At 38.9% G+C, this 24545-nt stretch overlaps 1 protein-coding gene across 3 annotated transcripts; it reads left to right on the forward strand.

Annotated features, from left to right (window-relative positions):
* The first annotated feature begins 661 nt into the window (after positions 1 to 661).
* On the forward strand, positions 662 to 24253 carry myom1a (myomesin 1a (skelemin)). 3 transcript variants are annotated; one of them, XM_079651880.1, is made up of 38 exons: positions 662 to 818; positions 2061 to 2268; positions 5491 to 5631; positions 5790 to 5979; positions 6101 to 6258; positions 6618 to 6710; positions 6855 to 6943; positions 7193 to 7237; positions 7614 to 7775; positions 7907 to 8068; positions 8843 to 8984; positions 9302 to 9501; positions 9720 to 9776; positions 10178 to 10302; positions 10915 to 11098; positions 11243 to 11417; positions 12894 to 13015; positions 13915 to 14111; positions 14338 to 14464; positions 14931 to 15115; positions 15303 to 15417; positions 15567 to 15723; positions 16402 to 16508; positions 16875 to 16919; positions 17461 to 17597; positions 17696 to 17840; positions 18471 to 18530; positions 18618 to 18685; positions 18800 to 18925; positions 20287 to 20370; positions 20622 to 20709; positions 20807 to 20845; positions 21054 to 21159; positions 22162 to 22325; positions 22406 to 22442; positions 22695 to 22717; positions 22988 to 23043; positions 23533 to 24253. In XM_079651880.1, the coding sequence occupies exons 2-38, from the start codon at positions 2114 to 2116 to the stop codon at positions 23788 to 23790; spliced, it is 4524 nt and encodes a 1507-aa protein (XP_079508006.1). In that variant the 5' UTR covers positions 662 to 818; positions 2061 to 2113; the 3' UTR covers positions 23791 to 24253. The 3 variants fall into 3 exon arrangements, with proteins under 3 accessions (XP_079508006.1, XP_079508007.1, XP_079508008.1); XM_079651881.1 differs by lacking the exon at positions 20287 to 20370; XM_079651882.1 differs by lacking the exon at positions 2061 to 2268 and having other exon boundaries at positions 667 to 818.
* Positions 24254 to 24545: the final 292 nt, after the last annotated feature.

The following is a 24545-nucleotide window of genomic DNA, read 5'->3' on the forward strand; positions in this document are numbered from 1 at the left end:
TCGTATTTCGATAATGTCATTAAATGTGTCTAAATGAACAATACTGCAGTGTATATGTCCCACCACTAGATGGCAGCAGTTACAAATACATTCCAACGTTTATTTTTGCAGCTTTTTTACGTCTCATTAATTGAATTGTGGTGCAGAGACGTCGGTCTATTATATGATTTTGCCCCAGAGAGGAAATGCATATTGGTCCCAAACGAGCAGCTTGGGAAATGTAACTGTTCATTTAGGGAAATAGAAACATTTAAAGCACTTTGAGGTGACATGTTGGTACAGATCAGCCATTATGGCCGGTGAATACAACAAGGGTTTTAATTTGGAGATGGAAACATGCGTTAGTGACTTCGCCCCTTGTCTCTAAACGTTTAAGAAAAAGGCTTTGCAACCGTTTGCAATAGATGATGAAACCTATTCAACATTCATTCAAGGTAGCAGTCAAACGTGAACTGCAGATTTTCATCTATTTACTGACAAGGCCTTATATTTCTCACTAGGAGTTCCCACATACACAGTCTCTGGTTCCCACGTTTCCCTGAAGCTTGGACACCGCGGAGGGCCAGGCGAGCTGAGGAGCCTGGGATCGGCCTTCTCATGGTCTAAATTTAAAGCTGTCCCAGCCTTAAAAGGTCCTGACGGCGTCTTGCACATTCTGCCAAGTGGCAGCATTATTTTTGTTCAGTGGACTGCCGTCCTGTCCACCGCCCCTCACCCTGCTGCTTTCCCAGGATCTGGACTTGCTTTAGCTACTTTTGGAATTAGCACACCTTTTATCTGATTTTCAACTTTTGTGGATTGGTGAATCCTTAGTTGTGGTGAGTGACGTATTTATTTCTTTATGAATAAGACTGTCTTTAATACTGCATAATTGTTATTTCAGTTTATGTCATCTGTCATTTTGGAAGCAGTAAGGCTTGAGGCCTCCTTTAACAACTTGAGTAATGTTTTTTGTTTATTGATGTATTATTCATTTTATTCATGCCTTTATAATAACAGTATATTGTTAATCTGTATCTATTGTGTCCTTGCAGAATATTGCATGTGTCATTGAAGTCAAATGTCATTTTAAATGTAGTAAAAGTTAATCTTTCCATTAACATTTGCTTAACCTTTAACGTTTTTATAACCCAGGATTTATATTTGCAAACTCATTGCCCTCATGCTTTTAGTCCAGTGTAGGCCTACTGTTTGTTTCTCTTCACAAATGGATTCACTCTTTGCCTACACACTGCCTGTTGTAGGTGTTGGACATAGCTATACAAGTTTTTGGAGTCTCTTGTCATAAATGGCAGATCTCTCCTCTCTGATCTCTGGTTACATGATGAAGGGCCCTGTGGGAGCTGATCATCATGTTTTCAAGCTGTAACACTTCAACAGTGGTTACTAGAGCTGAAATGATTTGTCATTTGATTGATTGTTGACTCCACAGACTTTTTTTTTCGCAACATTCTTGATAAACTGATCATTTATTCCACGAAATTTTGAAGCAAAACGATGTGAATATGTGCTTCCTTTGAGCATTTCACTTATTATTGACCAATACAAAAAGGCTTTAGGAAATATTGAAGTGCATTGTTTTCTATAAACCAAATGATAACATGATTGATTAACAAAAGAATCAACCACAGTACATAAAAGAGTGTAATATCTAATACTACTGTATATGTATCTAGACTTTTATTGACTATAAGCCTTACATTAAGAAATAACAGAACACAGCAGTTTTGATTCTACCTTCTCCTTTAACCCAAGTTTGTCACTTTTTATATTCACACCTGTGAAAGTAGTCATTTTAATTGTAATGGTACTTCTACCCCAAAAAGGAGTTAAGGAATGCTGCCACAGCTTGTTTGCTACCTGCTGTTGCTTCATTTAACACAGAAGCAGTTGATCTTAACCAACACTTTAACTGCTCAAAAGACAAACATCATAATGTGATTTTAACAATTTAACAACCTTTCATACTTAATCCCTTTCTCCTGGCCTAAACTAACCTCAACATTAATAAATTAATAATTAAGTCAATCTGTAATGATAACAATGAGATTGATTTCCAGAGCTGGTTAAGTAAAGAACAGTCAACATATAAGTTGGCGGAGTGGCCCTCAGGATGTCAGGATCAGGATCAGTAACGGTGACGCAGAAGCTGCAGCAGCATCAGCAGGAACATCAGCAGCATCACTTTGAGAGCAGCTTTCACCTGAGCACCAAGTCGTCTGTTAGCCAGAAATCATACTCCGCTTGCAAGACCAGCAGCAGCCGTCGGTAAGAGGATGGGAGGTCCAGAAATACTTAGATGGTTGATTTTGAAAAATGTAAAAAAAAGAAATGTTCTCTAAATGTAACTCTTCCTAACATCAGAAGTGCTGGAGGCATTCAAGCAGACCTCTTTCAAATATTCAATGTTGCACTTTGGTATCTGGTGTGAAGTGGCTCATCAGTAGGAAAAAAGAAATGCACAACTAAAGATGTGTTTTTATATAGAGCAGGTACTGCCCTAATATGCCCATAAAGTAGATGTTCATCCTAAAAGGAGGTCAGGATTTACAAAGTGTTCTCCTTGAAGCTGTTCAAGTGTTCTTTGAGGGGTTATTACAAGATAGCCTACAAGTCACTCAGGTATCTCAATGCTGACCAAAACCAGTATATGTTTCTTTCAACGCTCTGTTTGTTGTGTCTTTAAAAGCTTAAAAGCAGGCATTTCAATGATGAAGCTTAATAATTGAATATTCCCAACTTTGTCGGACTTTAAGAGGTCAAAACTTCTGGCTGTTTTTGAGTTGAACTAAAATCAATTCAGATTAGTAGGGACGTTTAATTAAGTCACATTTTAAATTGGTCAAATCACATTTAAGTTTAAATTGTTTATTTTTGTTATTTAAGTCTGAGTCTAGCCCAAGTCTCAAGTCTTGATTGACAGGTTAGTTTTACCATTCTGATGATGTATGGTTGCAAAAGTAACGAGAGGAATCACAGGTTCAGACATTTGGTTTATGTGCCTGGCTGAGGACCTGATGGTTTGTAACTATCTATGTAGAAATAGTATTGTGCTCTTGTATCTAACAGAAATAGCACATTATATGCATTTACTTTAAAGTTGACCATCTTAGAAACGTCTGAAGCTAAGTATCTCTCTAACTATCAGCACAACATTCAGTCATCCAAATCCCAGTGAAAGTACATTATATGGGATAAAGATTAAACAATTAGGCGGCAATTGAAAGTTGTTCAACAGCGCAAACAGCAGCTGTTTTTCATAATAGATTAATGTTATTTTAGCTGTTTTTTGTTTGTTTTCTGTGGTGGTTACATATATTAGGCTTTTGGACTGATATGGGACAAAATAAGCAATTTTTAAATGTCAACATTTAAAGTGTGCAATACATTTCGCATTACTTTATGATATTTTAGAGACTGCTGTCGGGTTGATTGAGGAAATACTTGATGGATACATCTGTAATATAAGTGGTTCTTATAGAGAAAATATAGATTTCCTCAATCTTTCAAGCCTTACCATTATAACACAGGCCTGCTGCAGGAATTAATCTAGTCATTCCTAATCCTACACAGGTGCGGTAAATATGCAGTCAAATTTTAATGACATTTTCCTTCCACTTAAAATTCTGTGTTAAATGGCAAAACAATGGTAAGTGTCTGATACAAGTGTTGTGTGAAAGGAACACTGTTTATGAAACGTTGCGCCCTAGCTCTGTATACATGGTGGCAACTATTGTCAACATGTATGTTCAGTAATTATTAGTCCTTTAAGATGCAGGGCTCTGTCAGAGTACATGTTGGAACCTTGAGAGCTTTCTAAACGGGGTCAGGGAAAGAATTTCAGCTGCAGTGAGCGGCTGCCAGAGATATCCATGGACAGACGAGCTATTTCTGTAGGCAGGACATGAGACGCTGCCACTAGGCCAACTGTAAAGAAACTGTATGCAAGTCATGAAAGTATAAAGGCTTGTGCCACGATAAAGGTTTAATAATTATTGGTTCAGTATTGACAACATTGTATCTGTTAGAAATAATTGATTGCATTACAATTGTTACATTTATTACTTAAAATCTTAAGATTGACGTACAGTGCAGCTTGTCAGACTGATTTAATAAGTCGTAAAACTTTTTGACTTCCTTACACACTAAGCCAAAGTGGTGAGTCAGCAGTATACATAACTTTTTGACACTGCAGAAATATTTTGGTAAGTCCCTCTCCATCTGTCTGTCTGAGCCCCTTTCATCGACTTGATCCCGCCTCGTCAGTATGGAGAAGAGTTTATCAAAGCCACTTTATGCTACTCTATTCCTCTATGGAGAGACTGAGACAGACATGGAAGAGATTATAAGTGAATGCAGGGCTTTAAAATGAACGTCTCAGCCCTGAAGGCATATCCTCCAGTTCTGTAAATGAGTCACATTGTAATATGGGTCAGAGTCCTGGAGGATGGACAGAAATACATCTTCCTTTTATAAGTAACAAGACATGTTCTGAATGTGTCTTTTTATAGTTAGCACACTTAGTACATAGATGCAAAGAGCCAGTATGGGTCGTGGTGAGTTTTCTTTAGATTCAACTGCAGCTTTGTCATTCTTTAGGTGTTTAATTTGTCGTCATTACAAGCAAGAAACTGTAGAAAATACTTGGTCTACTTCTAGTTCAAATAACTACATACAAGCCGATGTGCTGTATGTACTCCATGTACAGGTGTGATTTATCCAATGGTTCATCTTTAACTAATGAGAATTAAATTAGCAAAATTGTTGGTAATCAAGAATGAGTATTTTAATTTCATTTGTATCAATAATCTGCTTTAAGTGCATTAGTAACACTAAAGTTACTTACAAAAAATGTAAATTCAATCAATGGATAACACTTGCAGTATTTTGTTCATGTCCAGAAAAAACATAAAATGACGAATATGAAGATTATATTAGTCCCTGTGTATAAGGGAACTGAAGAAGTACATCTTTGAAAATGGGTCACTTTCACATTTAGTTTGTTAACAAAACAGCTGGGCACTAGTTTGTATCAAAGGTGACTTAAACTGAAATAAATAGTGTATTTGTTGGAAACTATTTATAGCCGCACATTAATATGCGTTGGTATTCATAGCAGCAGGTCAGTGTGTGTCGGACTGAGTTAAAATAAACTTCACTACCCATGTTTATTGCAATCACAGAACCCAGTGCAACACAATGACTTATTTGTGTGTTTTTATGGAAGAGTATGGGAGAAATAAACTATATGGGACTGTATCGACAGACAAAATCAATAGAAGGATTAAATATTGATAGAAATCAAAGAATGTACTGCCAGTAGGTAAGACATAGAATATTATTAGATGTGTCCTTTTAAGAAAGGCTTAAGCTTTTGTAGCTTTTTTGCAAAAACAAATGTGGCATTCAATGTATTTGAAATACTTAATGATTTACTGAATGTTGTTTTTTTTGTTGCAAGTGTTGTGATTGTTTTCTATCGCCTCTAAGCCTGCAGACCACTGTGAAGACAGAGAAAGGGCAGGAGGTGGTTAAACTGAGCCCACTACCCAAGAGAGCCAAACGCACCTACCTTGCAATCGACATGGACAAGGAAGTCATCGGCTATGTCATTCCCGTATTTAGAGCCAGGTGAGTGAAGACACTACAAGACATAATTGATTGAGATTCCTAAATTCAAAGCAGTCAATACCACTGTTTCAAGATATTGATGTAGTCTTTTGAATCTAAATGAAGTATTTTCCAAAGTTTAAACTGATCTTATATGTCTGTGTTTTGTTGTTCATCAGTCATGAAGCTGTTCGCGGTCTGATTGAGTCCCACGAGGAGGATGTCACGGAGGAGGGGATTAACTATGTGGCCATGAGGAACCTGTTTGTCAGGGAGGCCAGGGAGGCGGTGGAGGTCAAAAAAGTGGAGAAGCAAACCAGAACCACGCATATCAGGGAAGTGGCTGGACGTATGGAACTGGGCAAGACTGTAAATCCTTTTCATTCCTTTTGTGAATTTGTGAAAACAAGATTGTGTCCTTTTTCAAAATCAAACAAACCTGCAAATGCTTATGAGCTTTATTTGACAAACTGCATCTCTTTTGCTAAAGTTGGAGGAGTGGGCAGAGTTCCGTAAGAAGATGAACCCAGACAGCCTGACACACCTTCCAGAGTTTATCATCAAGCCCCGTGGACAAACTGTCTGGGAGGGGAAGACCGTGAAGCTGCACTGCACTGTGGCTGGATGGCCCAAACCTAGGATCGCCTGGTAAGACACACTCCAACTCCTCTGAGTCACAAGACAAAGAGGCTGCTGAGAGGGGATCAGTCGTGTGTGTGTGTGTGTGTATGCGTGTGTGTGTGTGTGTCATAGAGAAGTTTCCATCCAAAGCCCTCGTCATCAGACAATTCTGTTTTCCACCGTCGCAACACAAACACACACACACACACACACACACACACACACACACACACACACACACACACACACACACACACACACACACACACACACACACACACACACACACACACACACACACACACCACACACACACACTCCTCTGTAATTACAGCCTCTGAAGACAACGGTAAAAATAAACCTGCTGTCTTTCCCCTGTCTTCAAGGTACAAAAACAATGTGCTCATTGATGCCAAGGCCAAGCCCGAGAAGTACACAGTTGAGAACAGTTACAACATGCACTCCCTGGAGATCAAGAAGTAGGTAATCATTTAGCTCCCACTGCATTACAATGAATGAGATGTACCCCAGAAAATGCACATTACCCCAAACTGAAAGATTTATGTTAACAATAATTCTGAAGAGATGCCGGTTATTCACCATGTCTACATTTTTATTTCCAGCTGTGATTTCCTTGACACTGCTCAGTATTACGCCTCTGCCCTCAATGTGAAAGGAGAAGCTTCCTCTGTGGCTTATATTGTTATCAAAAGTAAGTCACCGCTTTTTCTCATCTGTCTTCTCTGCAGCTGTCTAATACGGTTAAAGGTCGAAGTTCAAAGTAGTTTAAATCCGCACCACTCTGATCTGGTATGAAAGGATCAAGGCTGACTGAAAGAACGGTCCTTCATTTCAAGCTTAAATGAATGTTTTGCCGTTTTAGCATATTTTACTAATGTGTGTTTCCTAAGTCTGTTGTGACTAACACGACATAGTTATTGAGAGATATATTTCTCTGCAGGGTTCCAGGAGGGCGAAGAAGCAGGCCCACTCGATCCTAAACCACGTGAGTGACTTTTTATTTTAGTTTCAAAGATGGCCGGCGAACTTCTGTTGTATATCACAATTGACATTTAACATACAAACTGTACAAGTGTTCTATACGAGACATACAATAAGTAGAAACTTAAGCTGCATACAATTCTATATAAGCAATTACAAATGATGACAATGTATACTGTAAAACCCAATAGTCCCCCTTAGCTCTGACGTGTTTTAGCATCTTTGAGCACATTTTTAGCAGCATGGCAGGTTAGCCAATAAAATAAAACATGTTTACCATAAGCTAATGACATGTCATTGCTGTGATTCAAAAAGTAAATTAATGTAGGTGAAATGTTTAAGTTGTTTTTTTTTTTCTTTCTTTCTTTTCTTATCTGTAGACGGTTTCTGCGCTGAGCACGGTGTCACCTTTAGAACCACTATCATTGAGAAATTTGAAGTGGCTTTCGGCAATGAAGGCGAGACAATGAGTCTGGGCTGCTCTGTCATTGTTTATCCCACTGTGAAAAAATACCAGCCTGAGGTCGTGTGGTACAGAGACTGTAAGTAGAAAAATGAAATGTGAATATTGCTTAATTTTCCTCTTTAAAAATATTGCAAATGATCTTTAAATGTATGTACCTTTATGTATGTATCCATTCATTCATTCTTGAGTTTTAACTTCTCCCATCAGCTGTCCCATTGAAGCCCTCTAAATGGGTCCAAACCCTCTGGTCTGGGGATCGTGCCACACTCACATTGGTCCACCTCAACAAGGAAGACGAGGGCATGTACACCATGCGTGTCAACACCAAATCTGGCTTTGACACCTACTCTGCTTATGTGTTTGTGAGAGGTAAGATGCCCGTAGATATTTCACCTGAAGCTGATTTAATTACAAATTCACAAACTGTTGAAAATCAGTTTCTTAGTTTTGTATTATATTGAGATATATCACCTGAAGCTGATTTCATTACAAATTCACAAACTGTTGAAAATCAGTTTCTTAGTTTTGTATTATATTGAGATATATCACCTGAAGCTGATTTCATTAAAAATTCACAAACTGTTGAAAATCAGTTTCTTAGTTTTGTATTATATTGAGATATATCACCTGAAGCTGATTTCATTACAAATTCACAAACTGTTGAAAATCAGTTTCTTAGTTTTGTATTATATTGAAAATTGAGATAAGCTATGAAGCCAAGTATGCGCTTAATCGTACAGTTTGGAACAAAAGTAATACGTGCAAAGTAAAGCAACACATTTTTTATCACCACAAACACACATGTGGTCGGGAACCATTCATTTCTGCTGTGTCTTTAAGTGACATAACTCTCTGAGGTGTTTGGTTTCCTCAGATGAATGTTGGTTCTATATCTGTCTGGATGTCACAGAGAGGGTGATCTAAAATAACAATCAGCAGTTTATGAGGACTTTTCAGATTCCCCTTTTATGTTACCAACATGTAAACTAAGTTATTATAGCTACAGTGCTGCCGGACACGCTTTACTGTAATGGCGTAAGTGGGTCAGAACATGGAAGCTTAGAATGTAATGAAGATCAGCCTGATTTAGGAAACAGCACCACTCACAAGTGTGCCCTCTGTGATATGGTGTTGCTATTCCAGATGCTGATGTGGAGGTGGAGGGGCTTCCCGTGGCTCCCCTGGATGTACACTGTCATGATGCCAACAAGGACTACGTGGTGGTGACCTGGAAGCAGCCGGCGGTGGAGGGCAGCAGCTCCATCCTGGGATACTACATCGACAGGTTGGGATGCTCAATATTTCTTTTATTACGTTAATTATTTGCCAGATAATTAATTATTACATTTCATCTGATCTCTTTTTGCAATTATACAGTCTTCCATTCAGGATATACTGGTTCTATCTATGCTGCTTATTGTAATGCTAACTCTGCAGGTACAATGGCAACCTTTTTCTAGATTTTGACCAAACTGCCATCTTGACAAATAAATGTCACTTTCTAGATTTGTTCTTATGCAAGCCCATGAACTCATTGTGTCAGTTATGGGCACAATTGGGTTGGATCATATGTTATAAATTCAATGTGTTTTTTCTGTGCAGGTGCGAGGTGGGCACTCACCACTGGGCTCAGTGTAACGACGCCCCGGTGAAGTACGCCCGCTTCCCCGTCACCGGTTTGGTGGAGGGCCGTTCCTACGTGTTCAGAGTGCGCGCCCTGAACAAGGCAGGAGTCAGCCATCCATCCCGTGTCTCCGAGGCTGTGGTTGCCATGGATCCCTCCGACAGAGCCCGCCTCAGAGGTAAACAATTATACATCATGGACATATCTGTAAAGTGACTGCTGTATTCTACCTTAATTGTATTTTTGGTTGTTACTTTGTCATGTGTAATTTTGTGTCAACATTCCCTTTTTTACCTTGCTTTTTTGATTCTTAAGATGCCGTAACATGCACATTGTCTGGTGTGGAATCGATAAAGTGTTTACCTTATGTTATTTTGTCTTTACTTTTCCCAACAGCTGGCCCCTCAGCTCCTTGGACTGGGATTATCAAGTTCACAGAGGAGGATACCACCGGTAAGGCAGCTTTAAACTCTGTTAGGTGTTGTTTGTTCTACATTTTTATTTTCAGATGTGACAGCAGTTAAAACTCAAATGACATGTTATAATGACTTCAAGGGCAGGGTATCAAACATGAATACATTCTCCATATTATTTGAGATTTGTAAGTCTAGTTTAATGATTACTTAAATGGATTTTTCCTGACTTTCTTTTATTTCTTTTTAAATATTAGACATTAGGGACTCAGGGAAAGTTGCTTGTTAGGCACTCGTAGGAAAACATGATTCTATTCCTCAAACTAAAATATCGAAAGTAATTTATTTTGTGTTTTTAAGTATTTAAGGTTTTTGAATGATAACCATCCCAAGTGACTTGTTTAAGTGACTTGTTTAAGTGAATCTCTCTGTGATCCTCAGTGGGCGTTGTCCCCGGAGAACCCTCTGATGTTGTGGTTACTGAGGCGACCAAGAGCTACGTGGTGCTCGCCTGGAAGCCTCCGATGCAGCGCGGTCATGAAGGAGTCATGTATTACATCGAGAAGGTGAGGAGAGGTGGTGGAAACAAGCATACAGTGATGAAGAGATGCAACATGAAAGATCACATTGCCTTATTATAAGCTACAAGTCACATGGCAGTGGTGGAATGTATGCAAATAAACTGTTACTCTTCTTTAAAATGTTCTTCTACCCCACTACCTTTAAGAGGCTCTACGTGTCAGACATCTTAACTTACCTCTCCGAATACAGTTTGTCTTCCTTTCCAGTGAAAACCATGTTTCCCTAGATTTGTGGTGAAATGTTGTGATAAACTGTAGGATTTAATGTTACTTTATGTGTTTAAAATGTTTCTCCTTTTACACAAGTTTAATATCATTTTCAAAAACCCTCTTGGATTAGCTTGAAAATTCACAAAGCCGATGTTTTCTCTGCTGAAATACATTGTTACCCCGTACATATCATGATTTTAAATGAATATGATGCATTTCTATAGATTAAATTACTCAATAATGTGCCAAGGAGTAGAACTTTAAACATTTACAGCAGTTTAATACAACATACAAAATAATGCAACACATATTTATTGTATTAGAAGCCTTTCCTTTACCATTGTCTGCTTCTTTACTGACATGTCCTTGTCTCTCTGTCGCCTGCAGTGTATTTCTGAGTCAGACACCTGGCAGAGGGCGAACACCGGCATGCCAGTGAAGTCTCCTCGCTTCGCCCTGTTCGACCTGGCAGAGGGAAAATCTTACAGCTTCCGAGTTCGCTCCTGTAACTCCGCTGGTGTGAGCGAGCCCTCTGAATCCACAGGAGACATCACGGTCGGAGATAAACTGGGTGAGGCCTGCACTTAAATTTGATGTACAGCTTGTTATCGCTGTATTCCTTCATTAGTTAGTTAATAGACTGTTTTTCCCTCTGCGTTATGTTGATCCAAACATAACGTCCTCCTTATTTTCATGCATATCTCTCTTTTAACAGACCTGCCCTCAGCTCCTGGCAGTCCAGTGGCCACCAGGAACACCAACACCTCCGTGGTCGTCTTCTGGAGCGCCTCTAAGGAAGTCAAACACCTGGCCGGCTACTACATCGAATACAGTGCGGTGGGCACAGATGAATGGACACCTTGCAACAACAAACCTGTCAAAAAGACCAGGTAAGTGCAGCTAAAGATAAAACTAGGTTCATGAATTCACAAGTCATTCATTGCTTAAAAAGATGAGTTGATTCCATTTCAAATGTTTTTTTGGTGTTCTAAGTTGATGACCAAAAACTGGGAAAATATAAAAAGAAGATTAAAGGGGATATAATGTGCAAAAAATGAAATACTAGTTGAAGTTACATCACATTTATTTAAGTGCCAATCCACACAGCAGCGTTAAATAAATCTTGAAAATCTTGGAGGTGGGCGTGTCTGAAAGCTTGGGGATTTTTTGCGAGCAACGCGACCAACAACCAATCACATGAATATCCCGCCCCCGACATACAAAGCAAAAAACCCCGGGGATTTTATGCGAGCAATATATATATATATAAATATATAAACTCCCCAAACAGGCGAAAACACAGTTTCACCCACTGTCTCTGCCACCTCCCTCCATGCCTGGTTCCTCCGGTTTGTATCCCGGTAAATAGTTCTGGTCGTAAAGAACCGGGTGATTTGCTACCGTAATTTCTCGTTTGGAATATGAGGAAATGAACTGCGGTCTGGCTCTCCCAGTTTACACGCGGTTTGATTGGCTAGTGCTTGTACTGTCAGATTTGCATAAACGGGATTTGAGTGGCTGACGCTTCCACCTCAGCTTCAAAAGTTGAACATTTCTCAACTTTTGAATCCTGAAAATCCTGGAAATCTTCGCTTTGCTTCCCCACAATGCAGTTCGGCGAAAAGCGAGGCAAAGTGACGGCACCCCATTCAAAGTGAATGGGCAGAAGCGTTGGAAGATTTTTTAACGCTGCTGTGTGGACGGGCTGTTATTGTCTTTGTTGTCACCATTTTGTTTGGTGATGAATAGCTGGTGACTTAACAGACATTTATTTGAATTACACTAAGTAGATTCATTTATTACAAAACCACACTAACACAATTTGCTCATGGTTGTCGGATCTATATTTTTGTATAGGCTCCATTGTTTTGCTCCAGTGGATAAAATATATGATGTGTTACAGAAAAGCATTGAAGTCAGCTAAAATGTGTTAGTAACTCAGCTCTGCAGGAATATTTGCTAAAAGTGATAACAAACCAAACAACTAACCTCCTGAGTTACATTAGGAAGTGAGTGTCTTTCATATATGGCTTTTGAACTTTTTTTTTTCATTTGTAAATTAAGAACTTTAATATATTTTTTATGTTTTTGAAAGCGTACATACTGTATAGTATCGCTTGCAAAAGCCGTGGTTGGTTAGCTAAGCTACTTTTGAATAGCTACAGTATTAGCAAGGGTGCTAATGCTAACAACATATTTCCCTTTTCTTTAGTATGACGGCCCAAGCCTTTGTGTAGCTATAAGTTCAATTTTTAGTTTGTAATTGTATTGAATGCAAATGTAGCTTTTACTATTTCTCAATCCTACTGTTGGTGAAATCTCTGAGTCAATATTATATGACTCTTTACATCTTTGACTGTTTTTAGGTTTGTGTGCCACGGCCTGACTACCGGGACAAACATCGTGTTCAGAGTGAAGGCAGTGAACGCTGCAGGATACAGCCTGAGCTCCGCCAACTCTGAAGCTGTGATTGTGCAAGCTGCCGTCTGTGAGTGTCATGATCACATCCCTCATCTCCATTATTCACTTTGCCTGTAGCGTTCAAGCCATACTCTCCCCTTCTGCTACTTCCTCTCAGCTATTTTTAAACATATATTTATCCAGGGATTCACGGCTGAGAATGTACACTTGTATTTCAACACATTCACACACACGTTAACTTTCATTATTTATTTTCCTTTTCCTTACCAAAAATCAGTTATTTAATTTAAATCAGATCACTTTAAATCACTTAATAAAAAATTCTGAGAGTTTGTTCCGAAACAGTTGCCATTGATCTTGTCTTGTGCATGTTATCCTGAGTTTGATGAATGCAAGAGGCACACAAATATGTGACTGCATGTTGATTTATTTACATGTGTCTGCCTGTCATCGCTAACATTGACTGACTTTATCATATTTTGCTGTTTTCCATAACGTCATTTATTAATGACAAGGTTAAATAGCAAAGTAGACACTGATTTACAATGCTTTTGCTGTATGCAAGTATTGATTTCTGAGTTTTGTGTTGATATTTTACAAAGGTGATGGCTAAAACATTTGTGTTCTTAAAGAGCATGAACATAATGAGAGTCTGGTGCGACTTTCGGAGATTTTCGTAGCGTGAAAGTTGTCCTGCTTCTGGCCTTGAGTGTAAGTACATTATACATTACAATGACCCTAATACAGTGTTGTTGCTTGTGTCCAAAGCATGTTGCATGATCAAATGTAAACTAATATGAACTAAGATCTATGTTATATTTTGCTTATTTCAGGCCATATTAGATGTCATTTATCATTTAAAAGGAAAACAAAATGGGGTCTGAAAATCGGAATATTAGTTATTTCAACATACTTCTTGGCAATTCTCATAATAAATATTGACCACTTTATCAACTTTCTTTACAGCCATCTCTGGAAACCCCACCAATGTTACCCTGGTGGAGGCTGTGAAGGATTACATGACACTGGCCTGGACTGAGCCCTCTTTCAATGGAGGGGCTGATATCAGGGGATATTTTGTGGACTACAGGACCGTGAAGGGAGGCGTTGTTGGAAAATGGCATGAGATGAACCACAAGGCACTGCCTGCTCCCTCCTATAAAGTAAGTGTGTTTATTTGTAACCACATTTCAATTAAATAATTTCAATTAAAAAAAAAAAATTCAATAAAAGACCTCACAATGTTACATGTAATTTCTAACTGCAGTTTTGACGTATCATCTCATGAAGCTCAAATAAGTTTATGTACTTGGTAATTCATGTTTGTCTGGAAAATAGCCCAAAAGAGGTGTTTTATTAATATCTCATTACCTTCATTTCTGTTTTTAGGCTGAGAACCTGAAGGAGAACGTATTGTACCAGTTCCAGGTGCGCGCTATGAACATGGCAGGTGTGAGTAAAGCCTCTCTGCCCAGCTCAGCGATAGAGTGCAAGGAATGGACCATTACTTTGCCAGGTATGAACAAAGAATAAAGGTATATGTCAGTAAATATTAAAGAGGAAACAATTGGATGATTAATTAACTAGCCGATTGAGGCTGATGATGATCAATTAATCATTCAAAGTTATGAATACAAGAAAAACAGACTGAACCAAATAATGTTGAGACAATAGTCAATTACCAGTTTGTTTTGGGCACAATGCATTTCGGATAGATAATCTATTCATGAGACCATTAAAATACATTTTGTGATAAGAAATATATTTGTATAACGGAATTTCTTATTAAGAGTGTCTTTAGAGCTTGAAAAATACATTCTAAACACATAACACAACCAAACACAATGTGCACATGTATTGCAGTACACCTATATCACTGGATGTGTATTATTTTCTTGATGTGTTCACTTTGTCATACTTAGTTTCTTTTTGTGTTAACCAGTTCCAGTTTGTTTAAGATATTTCTTTATTCATGCTCCAAGGTGTTCCTGTGGGTCTTCATGCGCTGGAGGTCCGTGACACCTCGGCCGTGATGCTGTGGGAGCCGCCTATATTCAGTGGCCGCACTCCTATCAATGGATACTATCTGGACCTGAAGCTGGCCTCTGCTGGAGAGGCAGGCTGGAAGGCTGCTCACGAGAAAGCCAACAAGGGCAAATACATGAAGGTGAGCAGGATGTTTATAAGTTACAATGGATCTTCTTGAAATGCTTCTATGTTTTAGCAGAGGACATATTTTAAGTTTGATCAATATGGCCTTCAGCTTGTATCCTCATGTGATATTTTCATGTGAAATAAGGGCGACAGTGTTCTCTTAACTCTCTCTTCCTTGGACTGCTCACATGCTGCTTCAGGTGACGGGGATGAAGGCGGGTGCTTCCTACGTTTTCCGCGTGCGCGCTCAAAATCTGGCCGGCGTTGGAAAGTCCTCAGCAGCCTTAGGTCCAATCCTGTCCCAGACTCGCCCTGGTGAGTGTGATCGTTATATAACTCACACTTTCAACCACATAGTGTTCCTACGCAGAGCTGGAAACAAGGGAACGTTTATATTTCTTTATACTGATGTATGAATTTACTAGATGCACACACACTGTAATCATTTACTCTCATTTCCTCAGGCACCAATGAGATTTATGTGGATGTGGATGATGACGGTGTGATCTCCATGGTCTTTGAGTGCTCTGAGATGAAGGAGGGCTCTGAGTTTGTTTGGTCCAAGAACTACAAGACCATTACAGACACCTCTCGCCTTACCATGGTTACTAAAGGGGGAAAGTGAGTATAATTTGTGTGACCAATTCCTCATGCAACATCCAGGGACCAAAATAACCCTCTTGCTCTTGTTCAAGGCTTGTGTGCAAATGCAGTTCTTTAAATTGTTCACATTCATTTTTGTATTCATGTGTCTTCAACTCCAGGCAGGGTTATCATCATGAAATAAATAATCAGAGCAATAATTTATGTCATTTTTCATGACATTGGACAGAAATTGAACATACTTGGTATTCCAGTCGAATGCACATGTTTAACAATTAATTATATTTTGTTATTTTGACGAATTAAATGACAAAAGTGATGGTTTGAATATGGTTTCAAATGTAATTTAACAAAGCTACTTAGCTCATGTAACCCTAACCCAGATGGGGTCGGGACAACATTTAACGGTTTTCTTTTTAATGTGCTAGTGAAAGAGTTGATTCCCAAATAAAAAAACAATGGAATATGATGGCCATTCCTACACAGCTCTCTTATAATATGTTTTTGTTTGTATATTTAGCAATTATATCATTAGATATTAAACATCTCTATATACATTATACCTGGACCTCACAAAATCATGCATAATATATAAAAACCTAACCTTTCAGAAGAACTGAAACCAAACAGAAACTAGCAAAAGCAGTCAAAATCAATATCAAATGAAAGATTTAAAACTTATAACCTCGCCTGCAGGTCCAGAGCCATCTTCAACAGTCCCTCCCTGGAGGATCTGGGCACCTTCTCCTGCGTTGTCACCAACACTGAGGGCTTCTCCTCCAGCTACACTCTCACTGAGGAGGGTGAGTCGCCTACAGTCCTGGCATCTCTGCTTCTGAAACTTGATTCTCTTGTTATTTCTTTTGGATGAGGTCAGTGCCAAAGGTGTGAGAAGGACTTGAAGGACTGTGTCATCATGTCTCTGTTGTCGTGTTTCAACAGCTGCGACAAATTGACCTCTGTTACACTCTGTGTTTGTCTTGTTCCCTCAAATTGCTCAGTGTCTGTATGTCTGTCAAGTTGTGTTTCAATCAGAGGTTCTACTTGACATGGAGTATTTTTTCACTGCATACATAATAAGAAAACTGTCAGATAGAAGTAAGACTCGTAGTTGATGGTGAAAGGTTTTGACACTTACACTTTTTGTTGCTTTTGTTGTTACTCAACAGGTCTCAAACGTCTTCTGGACATCAGCCATGACCACAAGTTCCCAGGTGAATATCCCGCCACATCACAGATCCTTCTTATACCATGGTTTATTTTTCCCTTATCAAGAAGTTGCATATCTATCACTAACTAAAGAAAAATACTTTCTAAAAATACAGATCTTTCTTGGAAATGATAGTTACTAGGTGTGTGACGATAAATCTATTTGGATCAATGTATATTGATTCAATGAGCAATGGTCAAACACCATCAAAACTAATTGATAATATCAATTATCATCTTTTTTGAGATATTGCTTTATTTCTTTATTGTGCAAGCATTACAAAATGTGGCACATTAGTCTGAACAGGAGGTGTATTTCTTCTTCCATTTTAAATATCTGGAATAGCCCAATAATAATTTTTGCAGTTGGAATAAATGTAACTTATTGTATTAAAATTGGCATATGATATCTTTGTAAATTAGTCCCACGCCTGTGAATTGAAGGCATTCAAAATCAGGGCAGACTACTGTGAACGTAGTAGTTACCAAACCATTGTTACATGCATAGCTTATACAAAAACCTTTAAAAAATGTGCTTGTCTCCAGTTATCCCCTTCAAGAATGAAATGGCCATGGATCTGCTGGAGAAGGGTCGCGTGCGTTTCTGGACTCAGGTGGAGAAATGCAGCTCTGCCTGCACTGTGGAGTATGTCTTCAATAATGCCATCATTACAGACAACAAGGTACGAATAAAAACATAAAACGTTGTCCTGTGTCTTTTGGGATGGTGAATGTTCCACGACCTGATCTTGATTGGGATTTTATATCTTTTTGTTTCCAGAAATACACAGTGAACTTCAACAAGTCCACTGGAATTATTGAAATGTTCATGGACTCTCTGGAGGTCACTGACGAGGGAACGTTCACCTTCAACCTGGTGGACGGCAAAGCTAAGGGGACGACCAGTCTGGTGCTCATTGGAGATGGTAAGACCTCAAATATCCATTTTTTTTTTTAACTCTCTTTCTATTTGGATAGAAAGACAAATTTGAATTGCACTTTTTTTCCCCTTGCGTTTGTACATTTTTCTTTTTTAAACTTAAGAGACCCAAACATTTTAAAATCAATACAAATAGAAAATAGATTGAATAATGATGCAGTTTACCTTAAGCACATAGATTTATGCATATCCTTATGTCAATCACTTCATATGTACCCTCTTAAAAATGTATTGTAAAATGTTTGTACAAATACCCACTACCCACATATGAACAAAACTGACATATAAACACCTATACGCCAGCCTAGACATGCATATTTTCTCCACACCTTTTGAATCAGTCTTTAAAAATAAAGACCCCTCTAATTCAGTATCAACATCCATGTTTATGTTGTGCTTAGTCTTTTGTTTTAATATCAACTCAAATTGTTGACATCAAATAGGCCCCCCCAACACACAGAGCACTTTTGAAGGTTACGCACTGAAAGCCTCCCTCTGCTGGGTGTATTGCATCTGCTGCAGTTAAAGTTCTTGTCCATTGAGGGGCAGCAGAAGACAACCTTTCTTTACTGTTTTGTCTCTCAGCTGATTTTCTGATGCACCTTTCGTTACCTAGAATTCAGGGCGCTTCAGAAGAAATCCGAGTTTGAGAGGGCAGAATGGGTCAGGAAACAGGGTAAGGTATTTTTACTTTTCCATTACATAAGTGTAACACAATTGCTGAAGTGCATCTTGATAAATATTTTAAATGTAATATCAACAGGTCCTCACTTTGTCGAGTACATTGGCTTCACTGTTACTCAAGAATGCAATGTGCTGTTGAAATGCAAGGTAAGAAAAGCAGCTGTTTGATACTGCTGTTCATGTTTTTTTTTAAGGAGCCTCACAAATGGCTGCTATTCAGGTGGTGCAACTTAACCCTATCTCTCTTCTTTCTCCACACAGATTGGAAATATCAAACCAGAGACTCAGATCACCTGGTCCAAGGACAAAATTGAAATTGCAGAGGATGATGAGGACGCCGCGAAAATCGAGAGAAAGGACGGCCATCTGACCTTTAATATCGGAAAGGTCAGCCCGTTAGACAGAGGCCGTTCATTGTGAGGAGTCGTGAGCTCCTGAGTGAAGAGGAGAGACAGTGCCGCTTGTGCTGCAGCTGTGCTTCCATCGTAGAGCTAGACTAGACTAGATGCTTCACTGCCAACCATCCCTCTCTGACACACAGTGTGTTTCATCATAAATGATGAAACACTATAAATATTCCTGTCCTCGAGGCCTGCTGTAATGCTGCTGGACTCGGCACGTCAGCATGTCGCACTGGGGAATTCAAATAAGCCTACTGGGTACAATTGGCACTATTTTGAAGATTGAAATCCTTATTTGAGGTTTATAGACTTATAGGACAAGCTTTGCAACATGTATGCCCATATACAGTATATGGTTTATCTGTGTGATTCATTCATCCATTTCATGACTAACACTATATTCTATTTGACTCCTCTGGCCAATATACTCAAAACATTTAAAACTGGAAATCTGTCCTTGTTTTAAGGATATTAATCTGGGGCTATAATACAGAAACTTTTTATCTTGAGGATCCAATCTCAACTTTTTCGTAACTATGATAATGAGGGTTAAGAAGAAAAAAAGGGATTCAGGGAAAAAGCCATTACAGATGAACACAAAGACCCAAAACGTTCTCAAACACTCTCATAACATCAAATAAACTTTGAGGATACATGTGAAGAAGTCCTGACTTTCGCTTTCCACCAGAGAATATTAGTCCGCCTTTTTGGTTGCTTAGCTACAACCAACCAAATGTCAGCAGGCGAATTTAATTAAGTCAGAGGCTTATTATATGGAAGGCAGACCCTAACGTCGTATTGCAGCTTGATGACAAAACCCTCATTAGCTGTAAATTCACGAAAAAAGTATGTACTTTGATTTCTCCAGAGATGTTTCCAACACCTCTAAGTCATCTGCTTTCTTGTATTTTTTCAATGACAAAAACGTTTACAAAGTTCTTTAACTCAACAATAAGAGAACAGCTGCATGGGTAGAAAGGTCAAAGACATCAAAGTTTACAAATAATAACATCACCTATACTGAGATAAACATGATGAAGTAAGATAAGATTCCTAAAGTTAGGTGAAATTTGCTTCTCTAATACCAAATTCAGAAAATCCTGTCTTCATAACTCTTTGGATCTTAAGTTAAGACAAAAGATAGGCAGTTTCTGTAATACAGCCCCTTTTCTGTTTGTGCCAGTGAAGTTTTATTGATGTTTCAAGGTACCTGTACATTGAAACTGTATCATCATCACTCATAAAGAGAGGGTTGGTGTCATTGCATGAGCTCAGGAGAGGTGGCCCGTCCACAGCCACTCCTGTCCATCGCACTTGCATTAACTGGCTTATCTGTCTAATTCACAGTGCGTTATTAAGCAGGAGAAACCGAAAGGAAAAGAAGGAAAAAAGGCAACTGCAGAGGACGTGCCGCCGCCGCCAAGAGCCAAAGTCTGGACATATTGTTTGCTGCCCTAAGTTCACGCCTATAAATATTCCCTTCTCGTCTTACCTTATTCATGTTTTCCTTTTAATGCCTGAAGCATCCTGGGCAGAGGAAAAGCTTGGCTTTTCTGCTTAGTTGGTCTTTGTCCTGTTCTTATATCTGTCCCAAGAATAATAATGTGTTTCCCTCTGTTTGATTTAGAAGGAAATTCATTACTGCCTCAAGGATACTAAAGTTGTTTTACCTTGAACTGTAGATCTCCAAGGCTGACAAAGGTGTTTACGATGTGGTCCTGAGGGACGAGAGAGGCAAAGATAAGAGCTCCTTCGATCTGACGGATGCAGGTAAAGCGTTGTCCATGAATTATGAGAGGGAAACTCAGTCCTGTCAGTGTTGCTTAAAGAAAAGTGAATAACTGTGGTTCTCATCTTTTTCTCCCAGGATACCAGGCTGTAATGAACGAGCTGTTCAGGGTTATTGGTGAGTCATTCAACTTAAAACACCAAGCAGTAATTGAGCCTCACACAGCAGAAAAAGCCAGAGAAAGAAGCAGAATTTAAAAAGTATTTTCACTGCATAAACCATTAAAAGGCTACCGGCTTAAATATGATTTTTTTATATACCACTTATTAAATATGTTTTCCATGGGATGTAGATAAAAACTTGACTTTTATTCTTTCCCCTCCAGCCCACTCCTCCTCTGATATCAAAATCGTCAGTACTGAATACGGCATCATCCTCTCCTCCTCGGTCACGTATTACAATGAGGAGCTGCGTGTTGGATGGCTTCAAAAGTATGTCAAATCAACATTATTCACTTACATATAGGATTTCAAAATAACTTTTCCATTCTCATCAAGTATTTGCTTTACTTTACTTCGTTAGCTCTGCCATGGAGCTTATTTGTTCAGTTCAGTTTGTGTTTTTGTCTGTTTGTCAGCAGGATTACAGAAAATTACAGGCTCAATTTTCAGGAAAAACCCATTAAATGTTTTCACTTTCAATTTCATAGCAAGATAGGACATTTGGCCTTGGTGTAAGCTCCACCTGAGTGCTTGGTGTTGGGTAAACACTAGATGTATCAAAAGAAAAATACACTCAAAGAATACAGCTAGTAAAAAACAATTAGAAAAAAATACATACACGCGCAAATTACAGAAATGTACAAATAAGACTTAACATTCCAAAAGATTATAATAATACTATTCCTACAAATAAATAATAAGGATGCATGAAACACAAAATATATTACAAAACATATTAAATATGCGTTTATGTTTTTCCAACAGCCAGTTTTTCAGCTTAATAGCAACAGGTTGTTCAGTCCCTCTCAAATCAGTTGGTCGTGTTTTCCATGTGATGTTTGCGATGAAAAGGCTTTTTGTTTTTCAAAGCTTGCAAGTAAATGATCTCAAAAGGCTTTGGGGTGATTGAACATGTCTGTGAGCAATTAGTAAATGGAATATGAAGGAGTATTTTTGCACTCATAAATATTTTTTGCTGCCATAGTTAATTAGTTTCTGATGCCTAATATCGCACTATTTTGACTATAATTATCCCTATCAGCTCTCCTGCACAATCTTCCCATGAATTATATAAAAAACAATCCACAGATGGGGACGAAATCTCCCCAACTGGTAGTGAGGTCACGTTTCTCATTTTGGTATAATACAGGGATGATTGTGCCGCTGCAATTACTGCTTTCCTGTCTGAATCCTGCTCTTCAGGGTACTCGATACTTTGAGTCAACAGTCCAGCCTTAATTGATCTCTGTGTTTCCCTTTTTTCTCCATTAGAGATGCTAAGATTTCTGTCTCAGAGAGAGTTAAGTCTGGAGTCACAGGAGAGGAGCTTTGGCTTAAAATCAATGAGCCCACTGAGAAGGACAAGGGCAAATACACCATGGACATCTTTGATGGCAAGGATGGTGTAAAGAGAGTCTTTGATCTGAGTGGCAAGGGTAAGTGAAACGTTTAAAGTCAAATGGGGAAGGTTCTTCAGACTTGTGAAACGATCTTAACAACTTTTTTTCTTGTGCAGCATGGGAAGAGGCATTTGAAGAATTCCAGAGGCTCAAGTAAGTAAACAAACAAACACATCTGACGCTGTTGTGTAACTCCGTTTGAAGAGGATCTTTACAAAAATAAATACTAACATCATCACAAACTTAAAATAGACTTTGTTCCACTTTGTGAGCCGTTTAACAAGCACAAACAAAATGCATTTCCTGCAATTGTAAAGCTAAGGGAAACAAAAATGTTGGCGACCTTTCTGCGCTGTGATACTGTAAAAGATGCTTCTAAAAATGTCTGTGTCCTTCCTTCCGCAGGGCGGCAGCCCTCGCAGAAAGAAGTAAGTCATTATTTATTCGTTCTTTTCCCAAAGATGAAATGGCTATTTTTCTACAATGTGGAATTGAAGAAAAATAAACTTACTTTCAAAAGTTATTTAAAACATCATATACAGTAAAATTAAATATATTGAATGAGGGTGGTTAATTTACCAGTTTTTAAAGTCAGTTTTGGTTCATATTATGTTGTCAACAGGCAGATGTTCCACAGGTTGAAACGCTGAGTAATGATTAACATTTGTTTATTGACTCACTCTGTATTTTCTGTTCAGATCGCGCTCGTGTGGTTGGAGGCTTGCCAGATGTGGTTGCAATCCAGGAGGGCAAGGTAAATAAATGCAGTACTAACACATTGTGTTAAAAGTCTTATAAAGTAGTTTGGTGGCTTTGAAGAGAGCAAAGATGGATATTAGCACTTCAGTTCTCCTCAGGAAAAGGCTGTCTGACTGGGCTGTGTACAAATTCTAAGTATAGCATTTACTTAAACTGATAATAATGTTTTAGAGTGGCTAAAATACTTTTTGTTAATGCCCCTGTCCACAGCAGTACATGGCGTATCTTCCATGCTGGTACTTTTGTTAGTTCTTCAAACTGTGGGCATGGGGAATGCAATACTGTAGTTAATACACTGAAAATGGATAAGTACATCAAACAACCCCACTTTAAAACATTTAAACTATCCCTTTAAACGCTCTGTCTTCCCTTCAAATTACTATGCCATTATCTCATTCTTAGGAGTGTCTCCTTCCCTCTTAAATCTGTAAAATCCAGACTTGTTGCACACACTAAACCCCTGCATTCCTCTTTTTCTCTGTAGTCCCTGAACCTGACTGGAAATGTCTGGGGCGAGCCCGTACCTGAGGTGAGCTGGACGAAGAACGACAAGGAGCTGCTGTCTAATGAGCGCTATCAGCTCAAGCTCGAGCACGGCAAGTTTGCCAGCATCACAATCACCTCCGTCACCACGGCTGACTCTGGCAAATATGCCCTCCTGGTGAAGAACAAGTACGGAAAAGAGGCTGGAGAGTTCACCGTCAGCGTGTACAACCCAGAGGAGGAGGAGAAGAAAGGCTAAAGTATGATGCAGTGTAATGAAATAAAGCAGGAAAGATAAACGAATGGGCTTTCTCCAAAGCATTTTACCCCGGCACATGCCGGTGCACTGAGCAGTTTTAAATAAATGATTCATACAGCTGCTTCCTCCTGCGTCTTTCATGTGCTGGGCTAAAGAGCTTTGGGCATCGCTTGTCGAGGAAGCAAACAGTGGATGTGATACAGAGAGGATAAATGTGTGCTTTTAGTTGCTTGATATGTTTTCTGTCACTTGTGACCCTTTCAGCAGTAAATGTTATGTTTAATCTTGGGAGAATGTTGACCTGTCATTAATCCTTGATTTAGCAATGACGGTCGGCAAAAGTAAGACACCGTTTTCTTAAACTATTACGGTTTTACATTTGGAAAACCTTTGACCTCTGAATCCAACTCATGCCTGAGGTTTATACACTGTAAAAAAATAAAGGAAAACACTGATGTCATGAGCTTCCCTCCAGCTTTTTGCTTTGTGTCGTGAGACAATGGAAACGTGTCAGTGGATGTCACGCTCATGCTTGGTGTCTATTTGTAAACAGCTATATGTCTGATCTGTACTGTGTATGTTGTGCTGTTAGTCAACTGTTGCAGGAGACATAACAGTTTGTAAGAGAAGTGGAACAGGTTAAACCTAATGTCGGTCAACACATCAGTTTCAAATGGATCTTTAAGTGTCACACAGCCTAAAAGCCGTATGCAATGTCATAAAGGCATAGCTTGCATACTTTTGGAAGTCTTCTC

This window comes from Notothenia rossii (assembly GCF_949606895.1).
Source record: "Notothenia rossii genome assembly, chromosome: 9".
Lineage (NCBI taxonomy): Eukaryota > Metazoa > Chordata > Actinopteri > Perciformes > Nototheniidae > Notothenia > Notothenia rossii.